This window comes from Gambusia affinis, linkage group LG07 (assembly GCF_019740435.1).
Source record: "Gambusia affinis linkage group LG07, SWU_Gaff_1.0, whole genome shotgun sequence".
Classification (NCBI taxonomy): domain Eukaryota; kingdom Metazoa; phylum Chordata; class Actinopteri; order Cyprinodontiformes; family Poeciliidae; genus Gambusia; species Gambusia affinis.
Genome location: NC_057874.1, coordinates 10,611,193 through 10,637,164, shown reverse-complemented (window position 1 = coordinate 10,637,164; position 25,972 = coordinate 10,611,193). Strand labels below are relative to the sequence as shown.

Below are 25,972 nucleotides of genomic sequence, written 5' to 3'. Positions count from 1 at the left end.
GCCCGGTCCACTGAGCTTGTGACACGAATTCAGGCTCAGGAGAAAAACTTTCAGGTACCAGAGAAACTGGGACTAAATTAAGACTTGAGCTCCTGCAAGGAAAAACTATTTACACAACCTGAGAGCAAGCTCCTTCTTTTGGCCATTCAAAGACAAGAACTAAAGGTTCACTGATTAACTAGATCCAGGGAGTGGCTCTGGAAGAATGTCGGGACGGTTTGAGGCTCTTTGTTGGTGGTCCAGGACGCAGTACCTTACCAGAAGTATCTACGCATCTCATACTTTGTTGTGTGACTTTAGAACCACAAACATCAATGTGTGCTATTGGACTTTATGTGGTAGAGCAACACCAAATAATATATTACTATGAAGCAGAAGAAAAAGACAAACAGATGAAGAATATTTACAGAAATCTAAAATAATGTGATTTCTCTCTTCCAAATAAATTACATTTATTAAGCAGGTTTACCTTTCTAGGAAAACCAATATTCTAAAGTATTGGTTTTCCTAATTGTTGTTTAGAAAACATTAACTTTCTAAATGAAAAATTCGAAAACTAGCATCAAATGATGCTGGACGGCATCATCACCTGGAAAATTATCAACTCGCTCTTTAACGATCAGAAGCAGAAAAAAATAATTTAATGGTGGGAAGGATCTAGTTTATATATTCAGGAATTAGAACAAAGTTACAATCCAGAGCAACTCTTGTTAGTTCATCTAGAGAAACTACTTATTACCTTAGATCAACATTATCAGAACAGGAATCCAGAGAAACCCCTACTAGTTTATAAATCAAGGACTACTTATTCCTAAACATGGGATTATACTTTTTCTTTCCTTTGCTTTGTTGTTTTATTGTATTTCCTTCTAATTCATGTAAAGCACTTTGAATTGCCTTTTTCCTGAAAATGTGCTATGTAAATAATTTTACCTTATTGTATGAAGCATTTTGTATAAAGACGCCTTCATCTTGATAATATGGCACATTTTTTTATTCTTAATGGGTTCAAACTTGTATTTGATTTTATTTATAATTTTTATTATTATTTTTGTTTTTTGTTATTTTAATGTTCACCAAAACTTGAAACTTGTTTGTCTCAGAAGTTTTCCATCCAATCTGCTGGAGTTCTGTTTAACATGTGATGAAACTACAACATCAGGTGCCTGAATAAAAATGAAAGCCACACATTTCAGATTCTATTTTTTTTTATTTTTTTTTATTAAAAAATCTTCATAGTTTCCTCCCACTTTGCAAGCATGTGTTCTTTTGTGTCGGCTTGACACATGAAATTTCAGTAAAATACATAAAAGTTTGAGATTTAATGTGATAAAACAGGAAAAAGTTGAAGACTAGACGCTAAATTCAACCTCATACGAAAGCAGTCACTACGAAAAGCAGCGGATAAAACAAGCGATAACTAATCCCACTCAGACAGCTATTCTTCACAGCGCCGCGGCCAGGTTTAATCTGTGATCCGCTGCGCAGGCAGCTCGGCGTTTCACAGCAGAAGTGTGTCATGTTGGAGGAAACCTCTGAGTGATAAAGTAATGAGGTTGAGCAGAGCCTGTCTTTGCTGTTCAGCATCATTTCTCTGCAGACTGAGCGCCATACACTGGGTGCTTAGAGCATCAAAGAGCCCAAAGCCTCGCTCCTACTTGATACCGCAATACAGGATCATTAATTAAAAATCACATTGGAGGAATGACTTGATCCTTACAGCTTACACTGGAAGTTTTAAATAAGTTTATCAAGTAAAAACAGCTACATATACAGCCAGTTTGACCTGTAGAAATTTAGAAAATTATCCCACAAGATCTAATGTTTTCCATATGAATACATTTGAAACATTTGCAAAAATATATACAAGTCTTATTACATTTTAGATTCTGTTAACAGCTGCAGAAACGTGGTGCTGTATTGGTGGTTAATGGAAATAAAATCATCCCAAGTCCATTTCTGTTCTTTTCACCTTAAGAAAACAGCAAAAAAAGGAGAAAAGGAATTAAATAAAATGTTTCGCGCATTGAAAAACTTTTTTAATCAAAGGTAATTGGCGAAATTTTACCACACAGTCTGGATCCCACAGAGGCGGGAGGCTGCTGATGCTCGTTAGTCAAACCAACCACAGATTTATGACCTCTGAGAAGGTCCTGTGGGACCAACAGGACACAGTTTAATTAATCTGAATTAAACGCTCTGCCCTTACAGACGCTTCCAGTCTCATTCGGTAATTAGTGGACTTTCCAGCCACCAATGTGAGCAGCCCTGACTAATTAATCACCTTTCACTTGTTTTTCCATCAGTAGCTCTCTTGAGTTGGTTTGTAAATCTTTATCAGCAGGCAGAAATGTCTGTCTGCGTTCACACTGCAGCATGAAGTGATCCAATTCCGACTCTTTTTTTTTTTTTTTTTTTGCCATAATTCGACTTATATCAGATCTTTTCGTGACAGTCTGGACAACACAGGTCAGATTGTTTTCGAATGAGACCCAGTCCACTTGTGTCCGATATGTATCTGATTCAAATGTGGCCTAGTGTCCAGGTCACATTCATTGCGACCTGAACGTCATTGATACTCCACAAACGTCACTAATCTGCGCCCTGATACGCGCAAGTGGAAAGAGAAATAACAACCATAGCGGACTATAATGAGGATTAAGTTGTTAATATACTGGCTCCGGCCGGACAACGACGTCAAAATTGTAAGCTATGCTCCACCGTTAGCATCCATGTTTACTTCCGCAAACATTGAGCACTTCTTCTTTTTATGGCAGTTGGCAGAACACTGAGAACGTTGACGTTATTGCGCCCTCTTCTGCGCATGCGGGACACTTTCACGAAATAAGCGTTTTATATCATCAATCATTGATGATTAGTTTTTAGTTTTTAGTTTTGAATAACTGAAATACGGCCAAACCGTTTTCTGTTTTGTCCAGTTTTCACCCCACGTTGTTTTTCATTTTTAAGCACTTATGTGGCACATTAACTGCTGCTACGCAAGTTACTCGACAGGTTGTTGCTAATAGGTAACCAGAAGTTACTCAAGTTGTTGCTAGGTGACCAAAAAGTAAGCGAGCTACTTGATTCCACCAACTTTAAAGTCTTTCATCTAAACGCCCAGAATGCTGTGCGGTTCTGGATAACAGTTTAGTGAATATTTCATCAGACATACTATTTATTGACATTGATCACATGTCTACTGCGATATAAATTATTGATTTACTGTCCAGTCCTATCTTTTAATTACCTATTTTTCTAATAACTTCATTTATTTGACAAAAACGAAATTTTTATACACAAATAGTAATGTCTCCTTTTCAAGAAAACCCCCACTCTCAGTGAAACAGAAATGACCTTGATCATTAAGTTCCTCATCAGTGTTGATGGAGGAGAAGGGGAAAAATGAGTAGAGCCAGCAGGACAAAAGATTTAATCCCCCGCTTTACACCAGTCAGCAAGCCAAGGTTCAGTTAACCTGCCAGAGAGCAAAAACGAAACAAATCAGTCCTGGACAGGCACTAATGAGTGTCAACGTGGCTTTAAACCCGAGCCTTACAACTCCAGCTCTGCCACAGCTAAAACTGCATAATGTCTATTAGATCAACTCTCCTTCATTAAAGCTAAGAGCCCTCCTTTTGGTATTCATTTAATTTAAAAGCAGGAATCTCTGGATCTGGTGATCAAAAGGGGAGCAGTAAAACGTCGTAGTGCTGCGGCGTGTTTGAATTAAGCAGCGCTGAGAGGTGAAGCACACTCAGCTTCTCCCTGAATGGACACTAAAGGCTGATTGGGGACTGACAGCTGCAGGAGGAACAGATTTATGCTGTTAACCCGACTCAGTGAATTAAGCACAAGATTAAAAAACAACTACAACCACATCTAAAGTCTATCTGCTATAAAATAGAAGAAGTATCATCTCTAATTACCCTGAACCATGGTTGTCCTCTAGCCTGCATGCATTTCTGCTGCCATACAAAATTGTAATGATATTAATTACATCTGCTGATGTTGAGATTCTTCCTCCTCCTGTATCCATCAAAATAATAAAAGCAGCAAACTATAACCTCTCATTCTATTAACTTCCAGCAGAAATATTTACAAGTGTTTTAGAAAAATTAGATGGGCGGTATATTAAGTACTTTCCAGGCACATAGTGAGATTTTATAGGGAACTCAAGGTAACTATGTTATGTTATAATATGACTTAAAAGAAAATCGACTGTGCAATTTAACGACTTGATATTGGGACATTGTCTCTTTAAGAAGCTCCTGCTCTTTTCGAAACTTTGACATTTCATCAGAACAATGATGAAATGCTCTTCCATGATGCTGCTAACCTCCATTCTTAGAAGTGTTTCACTAAGAAGTGGTTCCTATGATGAGATCAGCAGATTTACAGTTCCACCAGGTGTTTCCTAGTTGCTGCTGCTGCTAGTCTAGAGGAGCTGAGTGACGCAGACGCTTGACTGGTGACTTCGGCTTGCATTTCACACATCTAACGCGGCTAGAATTTGAAGCATTTGAGAGTTTTGAGCATTTGACACATCAGGTGAGTCTGACAAATAGACCGGCAGTGGAAAACAACGGCTAGAGCGATTCTGATGCGCCCTTGATGCACCTCCACATAGACTTTGAATGTAAACCAGACACGCAAAATGTGTTTGGTGTGTACGCACCATCTTCTGCATTCAAGGTACACACATGTCAAATTTGAAGTGTCGGACGTGTTTTTGGTGTGTTAAACCACCACGAGAGTAAATGTTCAGGCACCTTTACTGGTTGCCAGGGGAGACACATGAATGAATGAGAATTAAAATTAAAATTCCTTTATTGTCGTTGTGCAAGAAAGAATGACTATTTAAAAAATAACAACTCTCAAAGGCAGTATAAATAAATAATGTTTAAATATAGTAAAAAAAAAACAAACAGAAACAGCAAGATGTTCAGAAAACTATATATATATACCACAAAAAGATTGCAAAACGTGGAAGTCTATAACTTAAAAACAATTGGAGATTATAAAACCAGTCTGTAGATGGGATTAAACTGGAGTTACTGGAACATAATGGTGACTATGTTCTTCCAAAGTAGTCTCCATCCACATAGATCTACACTGAGGGTTCAGGGTAATCTCAAAAGTACTATCTTCTGCCTGAGTAATCTGGTTTTACCCTGGATTCAGTGGGAATGGAGGGGGTTAATTTATGGCATATGAATACTTTAATCCTGGAGTAATTTTCCCACAGTGGAAACGTACCTAAACGTCTCGTAGTCTGCTGCCAGGTCTTTAGAAAGCCTTCGTTTGTTGTTTCACAATTTAATCTTTTTTTTTTATAGTAAACTGGATCTCTGTAACAATGAAATCAGCTAAAGTTTAACCATAGTCTGGTTAAACTATTGTTTTGCTTGCCTCTATGACCAAAGTGTGTATCTTTAGATGAAAGACAAAAATTCACTCGTTTTGCTATAAACACGTCTGACCCAGCGCCACTGCTGCTCTCGAAGTGTTCATCTGTTTTCATGACTCTTCAGAGCCTGACCCATAACAGACCCTCTTCATTTAATTGTGGCAAAATTGGTCTAATTTGTCTTGAATACTTTGTTCTGGTTTCTTTAATGTTTGGGGTAAAGTCTATTTTACTTTCCTTCAGGCTAATAAGTGATTTACCCTTTTACTGAACTCTTTAGTTAATTTTAGTTTTTTGCTTGTTTCAGCTAAAGTAGTAACACTAATAAATCGCCTGCAGTTGCTCCTTAAATCACTTTCAACTACATTTTCTAAGTTAACTTTCCCATCTTTCACTTACTTTGCCGTCCTTAAATTTGAGGCAGTTACATTTTTGTTGTTGATTTCTGAGCTTTTGATTTTGTAACGGTTTGGTCAGCTGATATTGATTGTAAATAATACGTTATGAGAAGACTTAAGAATAGCATTCAGTTATGCTTTCAAGCCTGTCATAAACGGTCAGTAACTATTAATTAAAAACAAAGACAAAATGATTGAAGAGATTTAACTTTAAGCTGTCTTTAGCATTTTAAATGAGTTAGCACAGTTAGCATAGCCAACAAGAGACAATTGTAAAAGATAAATCAAAGCAACTTGGCTGAACTTCATTCTGCCTTTCTGTTATCTGCTGAAAGTCTCACTCTCTCTCACCATTCAGCAGCCAGAGGTTTTATGGTGCATTGCTTGTCATAAAACCTGTTCAAAAATGTAATGTAAACTCTTTGTTTTCATAATAACAAGACATAGATCAACAAAATCAAATTAAAATGCACTTTAGAACATTAAATATTTTATTTAACATTCAAATTTGTCATCAAGAACGTGGAAAAAGAGATAAAAAAAAAGAGTTTTATGTGGTGTTTGAGATCCATTTGGTGTTTTAAATTATATTTTGGAAAACATTTTCCTACAAATGAATTCTAAAATATAATTTGCATGTATTAGTGATATTTTATTGTATCTGTCCTCTGACTCTGGTCCTATATGGTCACTGAAAAAAAAAAAAAAAAAGATTAATTTTTTTTAGGTTTCTCTTCTTATAAAGATAAAAACTGACCAAATATTTATTTCTTGTGAATATTTAGTTATAATCCAGTTATTTTCTACACTTAAAGTGCAGCTCAAGAGTTGCTTTTTGAACAATAAATAACAAAAACAATCATCTTTAAATGTTTTAAAATTAATTTTTAGAGCAGATTAAAAATAGCAGAGTGAAGCAGATTTGCTATGAAGCCAATTGAAAATGCCATTGTTGAAAAAAAAAAAAGCAGCTCATGTTTAACAGTAGAACCAACTTGCAGAAAGAAGGAAAAGACACCAACTCCTACACAACAGATTCACTGCTATCATGTAAAGAGACAGAAATTACTCTCTCTCTGCTCTGCAGAGTGTAAAAACGCAACTTTGTTTCTTCTCTGTTCCAACACAAACAAAACTGAACACATTTGACCTTGTTCTTGAAATAATTGTGCAAAACTGGGTCCTGATCTTCTGCAGAGGGTCAAATAGAGAGAAAAGAAGACAGATCAGCTGTAATAACGACGGCAGCAAACAGCTCCTGATTCCTGGAGCTCCTGTGGAGTCAATAATGAAAACTGCTTGTGCTGCTCAATGTCAAACCAAGGATATCAGTCCAGAGGAGACGCAGCAACCCCACAATCCCTCGCCTGATTTCTCCAGCCAGCTGACACTGCTGCACAGAGGTCATTCGTACTCATTTTCAAAATGTGCCTCAGCAACCCCTGATAAAATCTTTTTTTATATATATATATATATTTTATTTTTTGCTGCATCTTCAAAAAAAAAAAAAGGAAACGCCTCAACAGCAGGACATTCCTCAAATCCTGGCTCTGCACAGAAACAGAGGAGAAGAAGGTCCTTCTCTCTTCCAACCACATTTGAATATCAAAGGAAAACCTCTGTCAGCACAACAACCGAGAGATTAGCATGCGGAAACGTGAGAGACATCGCATTAACGCCGCAACGCGATCAACAAACAAGATTCATGTTCTACAACAAGCAGCACAAAAAAATGTCAAAACTTGAGCAATGAACAAAGATTTCAGAGTGAATGAAGCAACGAGTTTAATCCATATCTTGCTGCACACCAACAGCCAGCTGGCTGAAAGGAGACTGCTCTTTTCCTTTGCTTACAAAATATGCAAATTTGGCTGCTTGGAAAAATGATGTTACAAAGAAGCAGAACTAACGGAGCGCCACCTATCAGTCTTATTCACAGCAAAAACACAAAATCTCACCAAGTATTTCAGGTCTAGTTCCTAGGTCAAAGGTCTTAGTTCACCTGAAAAAAGAGAAAACTAACTCACAATTAACTTCAGCAAGAAACAAGAGACGGTTTTAGGTCGGAAAGTTATTAATACTGATGAAAAAGTGTCAGTGAAGTAATCTGCCAGAGGAACGAGACATTTTAACTAATGATGTGAAAAAAATGTTTTGTACTTTTTCATTTATATTAAGGAATTACTGACCTAAAACAATATTCTATATGTAGCTTGCTGAAAAGTTACTTGTAAATTAGTTTTAATCTTATGTCAAGATATTTGCATTATAAACTAAACCAATAATAGGTAACATTTCTGCAGTGTTGAAAGCTACATTTGTTTGTTCAGGTAAGGGCAACGCGCCAACTAACATTTCATTTTCTCTGGTTTGAGAATGGAAATCGCTGGGTTAATATTTTTCATGGCCACTGGTGGTTCATAGTGTCTTCATGGTGGAAGTGGCAGCTTGTTGTAGTCAAAGTTTTACTCAGTAAAAAACAGAAATGTTAAATATTAAAAATAAAAGCAAATAAATGTCACAATAACCTAACAGTTAACATTTAACAAGGGAAACAATGTCTGTTGCTTCTCTGGTTTAAAAGAAATCAATTATATGTGTTTTAAATTATTATGTGCATGTGGAGAAGCATAATAATTTTATGATAAATGATGAAACTGTGAGAATCTGAACACTGTGAATTATCACAACAGCAGGTTCTGATTCGGCAGATTGTTTTATTGTAAAAAAAAAAAAAAAAAAAAAAAAAACATTAACAGATTTACCTCAGTGATTTGTTTATTCTCACCGAGCTGTGAGAAAGACATTTGTGCTTCATTCTGCACTAATATGAAGCAGAAATAAAACGTAAAAACCTCCTGGCCTGCAGGGTTCTCCACTTCTGCAGATCGTATTTCCCGGCCAAGGCGAGTAAAACCAGGTCACAGCGAAGGCTCAGTCTGAGACTAAATGAGTGCAACAGAGTGGAAGTGTAGCAGATAAACATAATCTTCAGAGAGCACAACGCAGGGCACGTGGAATAATGTCGCTGCTCAAACTCTGTTTCATATTTCAAAGGAGAGAAGGAGCAATGAACTCCAGATTATATCAAATGACTGGAATTCAAAGCATTTGTCACCATTATTACGTTACTGTAACGAGTTCAACTCTTGTCACACGACTTTTAGAAACCTGCTCCAACTTTATCCACAACTATTTGATCTCCTGTACTTATAACCATAAAACATTGTTGCAAATGTCGCTAATATTTCTCTAAACTCTTTGCTGTTCCTACGCTTGATGTCCCGTTCACATATTTCACTGATGCTGCAGAGTTTACCTGCGTTAGATTCGTTAAATGAGCTTGTGGTGAACGGACAGGCAAAACAATAAACTTGATTTAAATTTCAAAAACGTATTAAATAAATAAATTAACATCAAATAGTTACATCCAGACAAAAATTATACCAACGACAGAACAATTCCTCCAAGCATTTGCATTTCAAAACACGTCAAAAACACCATAAAAATAAATAAATCAAGGACAGTTTAGACAAATTGCTGCGTGGGAAGAATTGCTTTCCCTTGCAATGATGTTCTAGTCAAAACATGACTTGATGCAGGATCAAGTCATGTACTGGCAGTCTGCGACAAAACAAGGTTTTTACTTTAAGGTTTTAACTATAACTACATCTCGTTTGTGATTTATCTGACGTTTTATATCTTTTTTCCTTAGGATGCAAATCTACCACAAACTTATGTACAAAATACAAAGGCAAATAATCAGAAACTTTCCATAAGAAGGAAAGAAAGAAAGAAGAAATACATGGATTATCTTTGAGTTGTTTTTTATCAGATATTGTCGCCATCTTAACAGTTTTGGTTTTGTCAATTCGTCTGAATGGTATTTCCACTGAAAGATATTACACAAACAAACATGAACACGCTGTCAGTAAGTCGATTTTCAACCACTTTTCTGCACCAAATAGTTAAAAATTTATGAAAACGTTTAAAATTTTAAATTGACATTTCTTATCAATGTGCATATAAAATAGACCAGGATGTATTTGTTAAGTTATTACGAATGAACGCAAAACCTTTGCAAGGTAACGCAAAAGAAAACAATTCCCTCATTTCCGTAAAAGGACAACTTTAAACAACCTTTAGAAAATCTGAATAAATATCGTTGATGAGCACTTATAAGATTTATAATAAATTCTGAGCACTAATAAAAAGTAATAAAGGATGATTTATCACAGTTACAAAGTGCTGTGTGTATATTAAAAACATAATTTCCACTTTTTTAATAAACAGAGACCCTGCAGCCCCTTTAAATTAGGACAACAGGAACTTGGGGTGTAATATGTGTCCAATCGTTAATTTCCTAAAACATCATCACCCCAAACAAAAAATGGGTTAAATCAGGGATATTAGCGGCCTGGTAAAACTCTGCAAAGGGCAGCGTCACCAGGGGAAACGAGTGGACACAAAGACACGGGGGGGGCGGCTGCAGACCGGACCCTGTCCCATTGTCTGCTGGGACACGGAGGACAAAGCAGGACAACACCAAGATATATGCAAGCTCCGCAAGACCTCACCCCAGCAATGTGCCGACCCTAATCCCTTACACAATTTCCCCTCCTAACCCACGGATGATGTCATCGCTCGCCTCCTGGCCGCACCTGACTGGACCCATCCGGACCATCAGGAGGTTCTGCCGCTGAGAAACAAGGCGGCAGCAGGAAACCGAATACTCTCTCAGCGCATCTGTGTCCCGAATCAAAGGGCTTAATGACGACGGTGTCATGTGGCGCCGAGGTTTTAACGCGCACAGCGTCTCTGAAGTGTGGCAAAGCCAGACTTTACTGCTGCAAAAACACAAAGTCCAACCAAATATCTTTGTCCAGTTTCTACTGCAAATAAACTGCACAACTTAAACTTACAAAAATAAATTAACTTAATGGAAACACAGCAATTTGGAAATTTTTAGACAAAAAATTTTTGCATTGGGATGAGATGGTTTTTCAACCTATCTAAATTTTTGCAAAAGTGCAATGGAAACACTGTTTTCGCATCATACGAGTCACAAGATGAACAGGAAGTGGTGGTAGGATGACGGTTTGTTTAGTTTTTTGGTGCTGCTGGCTCAACCAGAGCTGTCACATCATCACAGAGTTCATAAAAGGTTTTGAGTCAATCTAACATGTTGAATCCACAGCTCCTCTATAAAATCGCCGACTACAATTTCTCCAATGTCCCTTTGTACCTACGTCACTTGATCATTCAAGGCGCCATGACGGACGTCAGAAGTGAGGGACGGGAGTGTTGCACCGAGCGACTGAAATAGTTTTCTCAAGTGTACGGAGATATTTCCACTAGCCCAAAAATACTTTTTAAGATTTTGTGTTTTTGCAGACAATCTTGTGGAAACTTTTGCGTTTTTCGCCCCGATGCATGTCCAGTGAAAACGTCCTGCAGGACAGGTCAGGGCGTCTCTGAGCCCCACAGGTCTGCAGAGGGCCTTACATGCTTCAGTGGTAACAGGGAACAGGGGGACAGTTGCGCTTTAGAAGTTTATGGGCCTCCCCTCCCCCTCATTCGCTCCACAAAGGAGGCCTAACCCGCTGTCCCCACCCACGAGGAATTTCTCAGGCATTGCTGGGCTCTCCATGACAACTGGGTGCTTAATAAACCATTTCTCTTAGGCATTCTTCCTTTCACCGGGGGGACAACAGTCAAAGCAGGGAGGAGGTAGGAGGAGGGCAGAGGAGCTCGAAATGATTGGAGGGAGCAGCGGAGGTTGCAGGGGTGAGACTTGGATAGATAGAAGAAAAATGGAGAGCGGTAACAGAGGGGGAAACAAAAAGAAGGAAAGAGAAAGAGGATCAAGGTGATGCACTGCAAAAACACAAAATCTTACCAAGTAAGATTTTCTGGTCTACTTTCCAGTGCAAATTACCTAGTACAGGTCAAATAAGACAAAACTAACTTACAAGTAACTTTTCAGCAAGATGTTGGAGCTGATTTAAGTAAATTAATGTATTAATATTGATAAGAAAGTACAAGATCCACTGGCAGATTATTTCACTTATAAAAAGTCCCCATAAATGAAAAAAAATAAATCAGTTTTATAGGGACAGTATTATGTGTTTTCCAGGCACAAAGTGAAGTTTTATAGCATATCTACCTACCTATATATATATGACTTAAAAGAAAACGTTCTTCCTGATTAAACTCCTTAAAATTGGGCCTCTGTCTCTTTAAAATCTCCTGCTCTTTCTGAAACATCGCCTACAGGTAGACATCACAACATGGCTCCTCTATTAACCCTTTAAAAATGTTTTTACCAGAGTTTCACTGAGAAGTAGCTCGTGATAAGAGCTCAGCTGATGTACAGTTCCACCAGATGTTTGCTAATTGCTGCTGGCTAGTCTGTAGGAGCAGAGTGGGGGCTGCTCTGTGAGGCAGAAGCTTGAAAACTACATCCAAAGGAGGAGCTGCACCTCGAAGGCGGAGCTAGGTCCAATCAGGCGTTTGTACAGCTGAATGGTTGCCATGGAGATTAAAGGATTTCTCAAACATGCATGAAAGACTCAAGGCAACACTCCAGGTGGGCTTTTGATGGAGGAAATATGACATGATGTAAAGCCAACAAAGTCAATTTTAGAATTACTGACTCAAAACCAGATCCTATATTTACTGAAAAGTTATTTGTAAGTTAGTTTTGTCTTATTTCAGGTGCGCTAAGACATTGTTTACATTAAAAATACTGGACAGGGCTGTGGTGGCGTAGGGGATAGCGTGACCCACGTTTGGAGGCCTTGAGTCCTCGACGCTGCCATCGTGGGTTCGATTCCCGGACTCGGCGACTTTTACCGCATGTCTTCCTCCCTTTCCTGTCAACCTCCTTTCAAATAAGGGACACTAGAGCCCACAAAAAGACCCCCTAGAGGAAATAAAATAAAAAATACTGGACAAAAATACTTGGTGAGATTCTGTGTAGAAAAAATGTAGGAAAAGTTTGTAGCATCAGCGATCCAAAGTGCGACTAACGCCGACCAAAGAGGACGAGAGAGAAGAGAAGATTGGAAGATCCTGGTCTGCGAACTACGACTGAAGCCTCTGACTGACGGTGAGGAAAACAAACATCAAGAAGAGGAGCGATTCACGGGAGTTTAATGACTTTATGAACGTGTGGAGAGAAGTACACTAGCTGCTGGAGGACACACACACACACACACACACACACACACACACACACACACACACACACACACACGCACACACACAGACGTCTTTCCAGTTACGTGAGAAAGTTCAGGAAGCCCACAACGTTTGAATAAATTAAAATATTTAGTCAGATTAATCCCACTGTTTTTTTACTTTGTAAGCTGAAAATATAAATAATAAATGAACGTTTTTTGAAAAATGTTTGAGAATCTTTAGACAGTTTGGTTTAAGATGATAAAATATTTCCTTAGCTTCCCAGATTTTCATTTTCTGGAAGCTTTTTAAGAAGCAATTTTGTTTTAAGCATTAATTTTGAACTTCTTGTGCTTCTGTGAAAGGATAATTCATGATTTAGTTGACAAAGTTTCAACTTTACAGCAGTTTTTATTCCAGTTTTGAGTCTGAATTAAGATGTTTTTTTTTCTTTATAGTGGCTGCTGATTGGTGACAGAGTACATTAAGAAACTACACAGCAATTATTTTAATCTGAGTGGCTGTAAATACTGTAGAAATGAACGAGTGAATAGTTTTTGATGCCCAGCGATGCTTATCTAAACATGCAATCTAAATACAGAAGAAGGTTATGCTTCTTATTTAGCTTTAAATCTATAGTTTTATGAATATCTGGTGTTTTTGCTTATTTATTCTCAGTCCACTGTCAGAATATCACATACTGAAGCTTAGATGATACAGGTGTAAAGTATTAAAATATGGCAAACAATCAGAAAGTGATAATAAAGACTCAGTCGTGCGGGTTTTATTGTTTGCTCGGATCGCCAGCCGGGTCACACACTTCCGTCAGTGAAGGAGTTTGAGCATCACCTTGAACTCACACCTGGCTGCTGAGAGATAAAATCCCCGCTGCCTGCCGATCAGAGAGCTTGTACAACCAGCAGTGAGGTGTGATCTGAATCAAACTGCAGCCATTAGTCTCAGACGCCTGACTGTGCATTGAATCTCTAAGCAAAGATGGAAAACATCATTTCAGAGACATAATTTCATTAAAGTGTCTCTGCAGCGGGGGAAAAGTTTGGAACATGTTTCGGCAGAGCAGAGAATTTAAATGTACCTGTGCCAGAACCAAAATTGTGACTTTTTCAAGCAAGGAATGAATACAGATTGATGCATAAACAAAACCACTGACTCCACAACAAATAGAGCCCATATTCCAAATACCAAAGATAATAAGCTGCTGAGTAGTGAGGAGGAATAATTAGCTTCTCTCTCTGGATGAGAGCGATCAGGGCTTTCCGCCGGGGGACGAAATCTCTGCAATCAAATGCAAACAGGCACTTATGCAGGCTCACGCTTGCCTGGGAACGCAGAATGAACCCCTGCGTATGTCAACACCAGGCTGAAACATCCAGGATACAGATGCAGGGATCTAATCCCGCAGATGAAGACCTGCGTCTCGCCTGCCGTGTGACCAGCATTCTGCTAATAACCTGGAGCCGCAGCTGAGAAAAAACACAACCAAACCCTCTCCTGCCCTGGAAACATTAATTCAGGATTGAACACGTCCACTCGTAACACAGACGAGTTTATTAAGAGTCTCATCTTGCATTCAGTGTCTGGATCCTAGTGTCATAAATCTGGCTTCCTAACCAGCTCGTGTAATTAATTCGTCAATATTACATATTTATGCACCACTGGCAGCAAATCCCCCAGCTGTGTGGCTGCAATGTGCCTGATTATGTCTCTGTATGATTACAGTGTTTCATTGCAGTATCATGTTAAAACATCTGAACGAAGCTCAGCAAGAGTCTGTTCGCTGCTGCATGTAAAAGTTATTTCTGAACCTTTGTGTTGAAGCAAATGTTTGTTGATATTATCAGTTTAATAGCTTTTGTTTATGTGACCTGCAGAAATAAAAACCTGGATGTTAATACTGTTGGTATCCATCACTGCTTCCACTGTTATTCTCCTTCTTGTCCTGTAATGTTTTAGAGGAGTCGCTGTGTACAATTTAAAAATATGTCACCTTTTTTATTTAAATCTCCAGTATGAGACTTTTATAAAACCAAATATATTTTACATATTTGTTAAATATGTGGTGACAGTTTGATATGAGACAGATAATCTGTGAAAAGATTGATCTCCCCCACCTCCTAACTGAGCTGCTACTGCAGAAATGCTCCACTCCCGACCAAAACAACCAATCAGAGCCAGGAGGCGGGGCTTAACGCTCTCAATAACACTCATGTACTCACTGCTAAATGTGCTAATGACAGAGAAACAATTTACATTTACAGGAAAACCATCTATCCTCCATCATTAAGTGCCAATGCTAACTAGCCTTAGCATTCACCATGCTGTCAACATGGCAGAACTAATGCAGGATGACGGCCGCTAAGACCCGCCCCCTGGCTCTGATTGGTTGATTCTAGCTAACACTGGGAGAAAGCAGATTGATATTTTCCAGATTATCTGTCTCATACCAGAATATCACAACATAACAGTTTCAATAAATATGTAAAGAAATATTTTTATAAAAGTTACAGACTGTAGCTTTAATTTTTATTTTGCCAGGTAAATTAATCGAGAACAAATTCTCATTTTCAGCAACGACCTGTCCAGAAAACGTCTGACAGCAGAATATCATACAACAGAAAATAGAAGAATGTCTTAAAATAAAGAGAAAAAAATTAAAATACAAACATATTCATGCTGACTAAATGTATACGCAGGTCAAGTCAACAGTATTTACGAGCAGATATATCGATCATGTACTACGGTTTTTACTGAGTTGATAAAAGTCGTTACTAAAGTTTAATTACTTATGAATGAGTTCATTGCATCATATATCCCCTTCAAGAATCACTCTTTAATGTGATACCTAATGTTTTAAACAGTAAAATACCTGCATACTACCAATATACTAAAGCATGATAAAGTTACCTCAGTTATAATAGTTTGGGATTTTTCAAGTTTAATTTCACTGTGATTTATTAGTTAAATATAGTTTAGTTCCAGCTTAGTTTTTATTAGTTATACTATATTGGCTTTTTCATATGTGTATTCATTTTTGGGAGGAAATTTTAAAATCTGATTGTATTGTTATTGTGTATACATCGATTGGGTAATGAATACTTAACAGAAGATAATGTTTCCAAAAGATTAATTCAGTTATTGTTGAACAAACAGCTGCCTCCACCACTAGGGGTCGCTAGAAGTGTGGAGTGACAAAATTTACTGACAGTTGAAGTAAATTGCTTGTATGGAAAAATAAATAAAAGGCTAATGAATAGTGAAAATTAGCACGTAAGAGACATAACCTGATCTCTTCTCAACTTATGGTTCATGTAAACTGTTGTAAATAAAACAAATCGCAGATTCATAAACAAAAAAACGAAGGGTGTTATATCTCTAATTTCAATATGCTTTAGTTTTAGAAATACACAATATATCTCCAGTTAAATTTAGTTTTCATTTATTTCAGTTAATGAAAATCTTTTCTCAATTCTGGTTAAAGGACTAATGTCTCAGCCAGATCTATAGAAACTCATCCATGCGTTTATCTTCAGCCACATTGATTATTGGTGTCTTCACAGATCTGTCCAACAAATCAATCAAACAGCTGCAGCTGATCCAGAATGCTGCTGCTCGCGTTCTAACTAAAACCAGGAAGATAGAGCACATAACACCAGTTTTAAAGACTCTCCACTGGCTCCCTGTAGCTCAAAGAATAGAGTTTAAAATACTGTTGTTAGTTTATAAATCACTGAATGGTTTAGCACCACAATACATTAAAGATCTGCTGCTGTTGTATCAACCTTCCAGACCTCTTAGGTCTTCTGGTTCTGGTTCTGCTCTGCATCCCCAGAACCAGAACCAAACGAGGAGAAGCAGCATTCAGCATCTACGCACCAAAAATCTGTAACAAACTTCCAGAAAACTGTAAAACAACTGAAACACTGACTTCCTTTAATTCTCAACTAAAAACCTACTTGTTTAGAGTTTTATTTGAAACGTAGTATTTAATGTTGTGTTTTGATTGTTGATTCTATGTTGCATTAAGTTTCTGTGTTTGATTTGATGTAAAGCACTTTGAAATGCCTTGCTGCTGAAATGTGCCATACAAATAAAATTTGATTTGATTTTGTTGTTTCATATATTTTAGCTAAAGGTAATAACCTTGTCCGTTGAAAATTGAGCTTAGAAAGGATGATAGTACAAAGAGACCATTAAAAATCATTTATCATGGGGGGCCTCCTAAAGGGGAACCTAGAGGAGAAAAGAAAGGCGGGACCTGGGAGGTCCCTGCAAGAAGAGGCCCCTGGAAAATTGGGGTCAGCCGCATCGAGAGACGCTCCTCTTCCTGTTTCTTCTTCTCCTCCTTTTACAGTACAGCTACATGTTCCTTCCTCTGACCTGTTTACACAACAGGTCCTCCCTCCCTGCTCCTGTCCCCCTCCATGTCCTTCTGTCTCCGCCAGGGCAGCAGACACATAAACCCCAGCAGGTGCTGGACGCGCCGAGGGAGCCCTGGCCTCTAATTGGTCCTCAGCGGAGTCACAGCTGTTGCCCCAAACCTCAGCCTGGTATGAGCCGCAGCCCCCGTCGCTCGATCGACAGCTCACTATTGTTCTCCTGAGGGGCAGCGCTGAGCCACAAAGTACGGTAGCGACTGCCCACGCTAACCACACGCTAGCTGCTCCTCTGGGACAACGCACCGTCCAACACGAGGGCCTTCGAACACCGTCAGCCACCCTCACCTCTCTTGTTTCAAGGATGTTATCGTGACATTTGCGGATTTTGCCACGTTTGTGGATTTTATCACAATATTTTTATTACTATTGAAACAACGATAAAAATGATGATATTTATAGGTAGCTGCAAGACACATCACCCATAGTGCCAAAAATATAAAAACTATTTCTTCATGACACCATAAACTTCAAGCAGTGTGATTTCCATCACTAAGCTGCACATAGAGACTTCAGTTAATCCCATCTTTTAATTTAATGATATTTTTTGATGCACTCATGGAAAAAACACAAGATAAAACAGTAAAAATGACCTTTATACTCAAGTTTTTTTTAACATTAACTAAAATTCATCATGACAATAAATCAAATTTTTCACAATAAATGATAAGCGATGCAATAAATGCCCACTTCTTCCTCTAAATGTCCAATGTTTAATTTAATATTACATTTATTTTTCAGGTTGTGCCAAGGTGAAACAAAAGACACACTGAGTCCAATCAGCTCCAGCATTTCACACACACACACACACACACACACACACACACACACACACCCACACACAGTTTCGAGTTCAGTCTCAGTTTAAGAGAAAATTAAACTTTTTTGTTTACTATTGCTGTCAAAACTTCAGAATTCATATTTTAATTTATATTCTTATGATCATCCAAATGTGACGACTGTTTAAAAGTTCATAAACATTTTTGAGATTGGAGTTGTTTTCCCTTTCATCTCGGTATCTTTTTGGCTAGCTGTTAGCATCAAAACGAACCAATCGTTTGTCCACAGCAGGTGAGATGTTGCCTGTCTACAACCTTTCAATAAAACCTTGAACACTGAACTACACTGCAAAAACACAAACATTTCACCAAGTATTGTTGGTCTAGTTAGGTGAAAATATCCTACTACTTTCAAGAAGACAAAACTAACTTAAAAGTACTTTTTCAGCAAGATATAGGAGCATGTTTTATGGCAATATTTTGTCAATACTGATGACAAAGTACTACTTCTACTGGCAGATTATGTCACTTTTAAAATGTCTTGTTATAAGTGAAATAATCTGCCAGTGGATCTTGTAATCGTTTTTTTATCAATATTAAGGGATTTTGTTTACTGAAAACAAGCTCCTATGTCTTGCTGAAAAGTTACTTTTACGCTAGTTTTGTCTTACTTTGTGTGCACTAAAATATCTGCAGTAGAAACAAGACAAAAGTACTTGGTAAGAGTTTGTGTTTTAGCTTTGTATCCTTCCAGACACGTGATAAAACATTGATTTTCAAAAGTCTAGGCAAGAGAAAAGAAGCCAATCAAACAAAAGCTCTGTTGCAGACCACTCTGACTCTTCATAATCTGTGTAAGTTGACCAAAATTGACTTTGGCTCTTCATTGTATCCAGGAATGAGGCTTTGATAAGAAACTAGGGAGGATGATCAGTCTGGCCAGTGGAGCGTAGATCCCCCAGGACATACAAGCTCAGACTAACATTTATCTTTTTAAATCAGTAGACAGCGATAAAACAGACCCAGGATGTGCTTAATTAATTGCTAATTATGGTCCATGATTAAGACTGAATAACAAATAATAAATGATTGAATGTGATTTTCCTTAGACAGGAAGGATTACACGTAATAATCTTCCCTCATGCATACATCAAACCTAAATCTGTATAAAATAATTGTCGTTATTCTGTGAAGTCAAGTGAAAATGTAAACGAGACAGGATACTACTGGTACTATAGCACGCCTCACTGGCTTCATCTCATATTACGACAGTGCACTCCACTCAGGGTGGAGGCTGCAATTATCCAGCCGTCTCACCTGACACGGAGATCCTCATGGAGGCCTCCAGGGGCCGGTTGTTATCCAGGGCCCGGCTCAGCTGGATCTCCCCGGTGCTTTGGTTCAGCAGCACCAGGTTCAGCTCGTTCCCCACCTCGAAGCTGTAGTGCAGCTGATCCGAGACGTCAGGGTCGTGGGCGGGGATGCGTCCGATCACTCCGGTGGGGAAGCTGCTGGATTTGTCCGTCACGTAGTTGTTGAAGATGATCTGGAAGTTCTTCAGCACCGGGACGTTGTCGTTCTTGTCTACGAGTTTGATGTGGACTGTGGCCCGGCTCACCAGAGGGGCAGAGGTGGCCTGGACCACGATGATGTACTCAGACTTCAGCTCGTAGTCCAGGTCTATGAGCGCGGTCAGTTCCCCGGAGAAGATATCCAGCTGGAACACTTCTGGGATATTCCCCTCCACAATTTGGTACATAATCTGTGCATTGCTGCCTTCATCTGGGTCTGTAGCTGATATATGTGCAACCACAAGGCCAATGGGGCTGTTTTCTTCCACCATGATGTCAAACTCGTCTCTTTCAAACACAGGAGGGTTGTCATTCACATCCAGGATCGTCACTTGAATGTTCACAGCTGTCTTCAGAGCGGGAACACCTTTATCTACAGCAAAGGCCTGCAGGCTGTAGACGGGCACATTTTCTCTGTCTAATCTGCGCAGCGTGCGAACAATACCAGAGGTGGATTCAATTATGAAGTCTCCATCTCCGTCGTCCCCACCCTGAAAAGTGTAGAAGACACGTCCATTGAGGCCAGAGTCCCTGTCAACGGCAGAGACCTGCACCACGCTGGTGAACACCGGCACGTCCTCCATCACCGACCCCACATAGTGGTCTCTCAGGAAGCGGGGCGAGTTGTCGTTGACGTCGTTCACTAGGATCTCCAGGTAGGTTGTGTCGGATTTCTGTGGGATGCCGTTGTCCCGAGCTGTGATGGCCAGAGTGTAGGAGACCTGGTCCTCGTAGTCCAGCTCCATCTGGGTGGTGACAGCTCCGGTGTCAGGGTCGATGTCAAACTGAGGGATGCTGTCGTCCATTACGTAGGTAATGCGTGCATTCTCACCCGTGTCTTCATCGGTGGCGCTGATCACCACCACAGTCGTGGCCACAGGTCTGTCCTCGTTGATGTTGACGGTGTAGTGTGAGCTCTGAAAGACAGGGCGGTGTGTGTTGGCATCTGTGACGTTCACAAAAACCTTGGCTGTGTCAAAGCGAGTGCCATCGCTTGCAGTGACTGTGAGGATGTACTGACGTTCCAGTTTGTAGTCCAAAGGTAGAGCGAGCGTGATGAGCCCCCCTCCACTCTGACTTGTAATGGAGAATCGGTTGCGAGTGTTTCCACTGGATATTTGGTAAGTCACCACACTGTTGATGTCCTGGTCCACAGCTGACACTGTCACCACACTGGTCCCCACAGCTGCATCCTCATTCAGACGCATGTAATATGCTTTCTGTGTGAACTCTGGGTTGTTGTCATTGACGTCCAGAATGGTCATACTGATGCTGGCGGACGAGGACATGACAGGATAGCCATGATCGCAGGCCTCCACTCCAAAGTTGTAGAAATCAACACTCTCCCTGTCCAGCTCTGCCGCCACTATGATCCACCCTGTGCTGTTGTTGATGGCGAAGGGGAAGTTGGGTGTGGTTTCAGTGAGGCGGTACTCCAACCTGGAGTTTTCTCCAGAGTCAGCGTCTACAGCTTGGATGTGAATGATGGAGTAGCCCAGAGGAACGTTCTCCAGCACGGTGGCCTGGAACGGGGTGCTGACAAAGATGGGGGCGTTGTCGTTTATGTCCAGCACCTGTACCGTGACCAGGCCGCTGATGTTGGACAGAGGAGGGCGTCCTCCGTCCTGCGCCCGGATCCTCAGGGTGTATTCTTTGTTGGCTTCATAGTCCAGGTGGCTCACCAGGTCCATTTTTCCCGTCTGAGCATCAATGTAAAACTGGCCGCGGGTGTTTCCACTCATGATGCTGAAGTGGACCACAGCGTTGCTGCCCCGGTCCTGATCTGTGGCGGTGACCTGCAGGATCTCTGTGTTTGGCACCATGTCCTCTGGCACCTGGACCACGTAGCGCTTCTCACTGAACTGAGGGGCGTTGTCGTTATCATCCTCCACCACAATATAAACGGTGGCTGTGGCACTGCGGGGCCCGGGGTCACGACCCTGGTCGTTTGCCTCCACTAACAGCATATAAGACTCCACCTCCTCTCTGTCTACCAGACCTTTAGTGCGGATGACGCCGGACCTGGAGTCTATCTCAAAAACCTCATTGGACCCGTTGCTGTTGAGGATGTTGTAGAGGATGTTCCCGTTAACAGGTGCGTCCCCATCTGTGGCCCTGACAGTCAACACCTCGTAGCCGATCTCCAGATTCTCCCTGATGCTTTCTTTATAGTCCTGCTGCTCAAACACAGGATTGTGGTCGTTTGTGTCACTGACGGAGACAGTGAGGGTGGCCATGGCCGTACGACGAGGTGTGCCATGGTCGACCGCTGTCACACGAAACACATGGGTGTCTTTTGTTTCTCTGTCCAGCACCTCTACTGTTGATACAGCACCACTGGCCGGGTCCACAGCGAAAAGATTGTTAGAGCGGCTGTCAAAGAGAGCCTCAATAAAATACTCCAGCCTGCCGGCCTCTCCCTCATCCACATCCACTGCCTTCAGGACAACCACCGGCGTCCCAGCTGGCTTGTTCTCTGCCACTGACACTTGGTACATTGGGGGCTTAAACTGAGGGCTGCTGTTGATGCTTCTCCTCTTCCTGCTCACAATCCCTGAATCAGACTGAGCTGCCCTGTCTAGGAGCTGCTGTAAGTGCGCCTGGCTGAATGGACCTTGACCCACTCGCCAGTGGATGGAGATGAGTTCAATACCCGTTCCCTTCTCTGTGAGTACGTCACACAGCATGTCCAGCTCCAGGAGCCGGTCCTGCACCAGGCACAGCGGCTCAGACACAAACAGACCCCCCTCTGAGAAGTAAAACTCCCGGCTACTGGGGACTTTGCAGCGGAGCGGGGGCCCAGGCAGCAGACCCCCCACTGGAAATAAAGCAGCGTCTGCTCCATGGCACTCTGAGCTGCGGCGGCTGAACAAACTAAGGACTTCCAAGTCCCAATTAGATTTCCTCTTACGCTTATGGGAACAGTTCCTACCGTGAACATGAACGTCATACTGACTGGTGAGGAGGTGTCTATGTCCGGAGTCCCAGCAGTCCTCAACTATGTATAAAGTGAAGGGGTTTAAAGGAAGCGAGCGGCACCGTATCGAGTCCGATAGGAGCACGATGCCCGCCGCGGCTTCCGTCTCCAGAAAGCGCTGCGCGAACCCAGGAGCGAGAACCTGATCCAAGGCGCACCACGCGCCGCGCGGCTCGCCGGCCAGGACTGTCCTTTCTCCCGCATCCTCACTGATGTGGACGGTGTAACCCCGCGTCAGTGAAACCAGTTCATAACACCACAGCATGAGCCGCAGCTCCCATCTAACGAAGTGCATCTCTCCTCAGTTTCCAGTCCGACAAGCGCCCAACTCTGTAGCTCCTCGCTTCTTTAAACTTTCCACCGGCCGCCAGTTTCCCTTTGTTGAGGAAGAGCCATGCTCTCTCCGCTCGCTCTGGAGGTTTGGAAGACGGGGGTTCCGCGGTAACCTTGTCCGGTCAGAGCTGCTCTCGCATGGGACAAATAGAGTCAGTCAAGTCGGGACAAGAAGCAGCTGCACCTCCGCTCAGTCCGCACAACTTCGCTTGAATGATAGAAAAATGGCTTCTGCTCCCTCTGCGCCTTGAGACTTCGCATTAACATAAACCTGTGTGTGCGTGCGTGGTGTGTGCGTGTGTTTGTAAGAGGAAAGAGAGAGAGGGAGAGACTCTGCCATTAGAGATAAACGATAACTTTCCAAAAGCTTCATTAACACAAAAAACAGCCAGACTTCTGCTCAGATTAATGACTCCGCCTGACTTCACAATCAGTCGCGTCATTAATTTGCTCAAAATGTAAATACAATTGGACAGCCATTCAGCGGAAAGCTTCTGGAAACCCTTAAATACTGTTTATCACCATAACAGCACAAACTGTCTATTTAGTTCTGTTGATTATCAATTATCCTGTGGAAAACTTTCGTATCCAGATATGAAGAAAGCGTACAGCGCATCGCAAAAGTATTCAAACCCTCCAGCTTCTCCTCAATTTGTCCTCGAGGAAACTCTGTTGAAGGCCTCAATAAAATATTAATAAACTATTTTTACATCAAAACATATTCATGAAGAATGGCCTAGTCAAACGTCAGTCAAGCTGAAAATTTGTGGGAAGACTTAATAAAAGAAACATTTGTAAAGTTAGTAGAGACACAGAAGCATTGGGCCAAAACAAAAACACAAAGAATAATTAAAAAATGACTGTAAGGATAAATATCAGTAAAGTCTTGAAGTGTAATTATAGTGATATCTCAGGATTACCCAAATTTAACAGATTCAAACATTAAGTTTTATGCCTAATCCCCAAACATAGAAAGGTTGTTTCTTGGTTATAAACTGGTTACTATCTTAACAGGAAAGCAGTCAGATGCTTAAAGTATCTAATTTCTGCACAGAAACTTTAGAAATAGCAGGAAATCTCAAACAGAACCAAACTCAGTGAGCTGCTAAAAGCGGTTAAGAAAGCAAAAAGATGGAATGGAAATAGAAATAAATCTTTATTTTGCCTCAGTGGGAAAACTCTGGTGTACCAGCAGCAATTTAAATAGAAGCATGAAAATTCAAAATAAAATGAAAAACATAAAACAACATGTTGTAAAATGTTATACATTTTACAACATAAAAATATAATGCTGTAGTTCTTCAAAATCTAATATTCATGTTTAAAGAAATGCGCAGAGTAAAAAAAAAATATCAAGCTACGTGCATCATTTGTGCAAGATGCTGAGAAGAGAGAAGATTACTCTAAAGAAAACCAGATTACACAAAGCAAACAGCTGCATATAGAAAATGATTCCAATATTTTTAGGTTTTGTGAACGACATCTATTTGTTCCTGGTTTAAATTCTGGAGGTCTTTTTGAATGACATGAGAGGACACAACTGTGTTATCAGCATAAAGATGACATTTACAGAAATATAAAGATGTAAATGATTGTTAGGACTGATCCAGTGACAAATCTGGAGACTAGATATCTCAACAAACTAATAAAACGTTTAAGAGTTGCATTAACACAGAAAGAAGACAGAAAACTTAACTGGATTTACCTCCAAGCTAAAAGGTTTTTAGGTCGATTCAGTAACAAGCTCCTGATTCTCAAAGCTTGTTTTCTTTTAAGCATGTAACATTTTTGTGTTTTATTTGTTGCTGCCTCTTGACCAGGACTTGGAAAAAAAAAATTTCTGTACATATCTCAATGGGAATTTATCTTGTTTAAATAAATAAAAATATACAATAGGCACAAATAGCGCAGAGATCTGAAACAAGGAGTAAATAACATCAGTGCTTTAAAAAGAGATATATTTCAGATTAGTTGCGTTATGTAAACTTATGAGAGGTACATGTGTTTTGGGAGAAAAGATTTTATCTGGATTAAATCCCGTTTTTTAATCAAATAAAAACCTAATAAAGAATGACCACAGCATGTTGTTAGACAGGTGGAGAGTTACATTCAAATTAAGTTTAATCCGCTCTAGAGAAAAGTTAGGCCATTAGCTTTAAAACATTTACCTGAAGTTAGAGCCTCTTGGGAGACAATGTTAAAGCATCTAAGAAAATATTAACATAAAAACAACTAAATGTCTGAGATTTCCTTCAATGCGTCACGCTTGGAGAATTACTTTTGGGTGGATGGTTGGAATTTATTTCCAATTTTAGTATTGCCAATACTAATACATTTTATTATTAACAATTTTAATATTCCATTGTTCTCCCAAATGGCCAAAATTATCCATACTTGATGTTTTAATATCTAGAAAAACACACTAATTGGAAGCCGCTAAGCTATGAATGATTCTGTATATTTCTGGTATAATTTCTTTATGGCTTATTTATCCATTATAGTTATTTAAACTGTTTCCTCTGAGTGTTCTGCATGAGAAAATGAGTCCTGACGCAAAAGGTGAAAATATTTTTGATATAAATTACATACAACAGACATCTGTGACTTTCATACGAACGCATTTGTAGGGCAGAGTAACAAGAGCAGTCAAATATTTACATCCGGTCCGACATAACTTGACAACATTGACACCTAGTGGGCAAATGACAGCGGCACAACCAGAAACCACAAGCGTCTGCCAGTACAGAAGATCATGACTCTTCTAAATATTGAACTCTGAAGTCACTTTACTAGACTGAATCTTTGAAGATGCATCAAACTAAATCTTTCAGGGAACCCAAGAACATAAAAAAAAATAATTTTAGAGAT

At 40.0% G+C, this 25,972-nt stretch overlaps 1 protein-coding gene across 5 annotated transcripts in view; it reads right to left on the bottom strand.

The window, feature by feature from the left end:
- celsr2 (cadherin, EGF LAG seven-pass G-type receptor 2) overlaps window positions 1-23,292 on the bottom strand; it is a 78,446-nt gene extending 55,154 nt beyond the window's left edge. For all 5 annotated transcript variants that reach the window (XM_044123182.1, XM_044123183.1, XM_044123184.1 and 2 more), the window contains exon 1: window positions 19,541-23,292. In XM_044123182.1, coding sequence (XP_043979117.1) covers window positions 19,541-23,066 — 3,526 coding nt within the window. In that variant the 5' untranslated portion in view covers window positions 23,067-23,292. The remainder of the gene's footprint in view (window positions 1-19,540) is intronic.
- Between the last annotated feature and the right edge of the window lie 2,680 nt (window positions 23,293-25,972).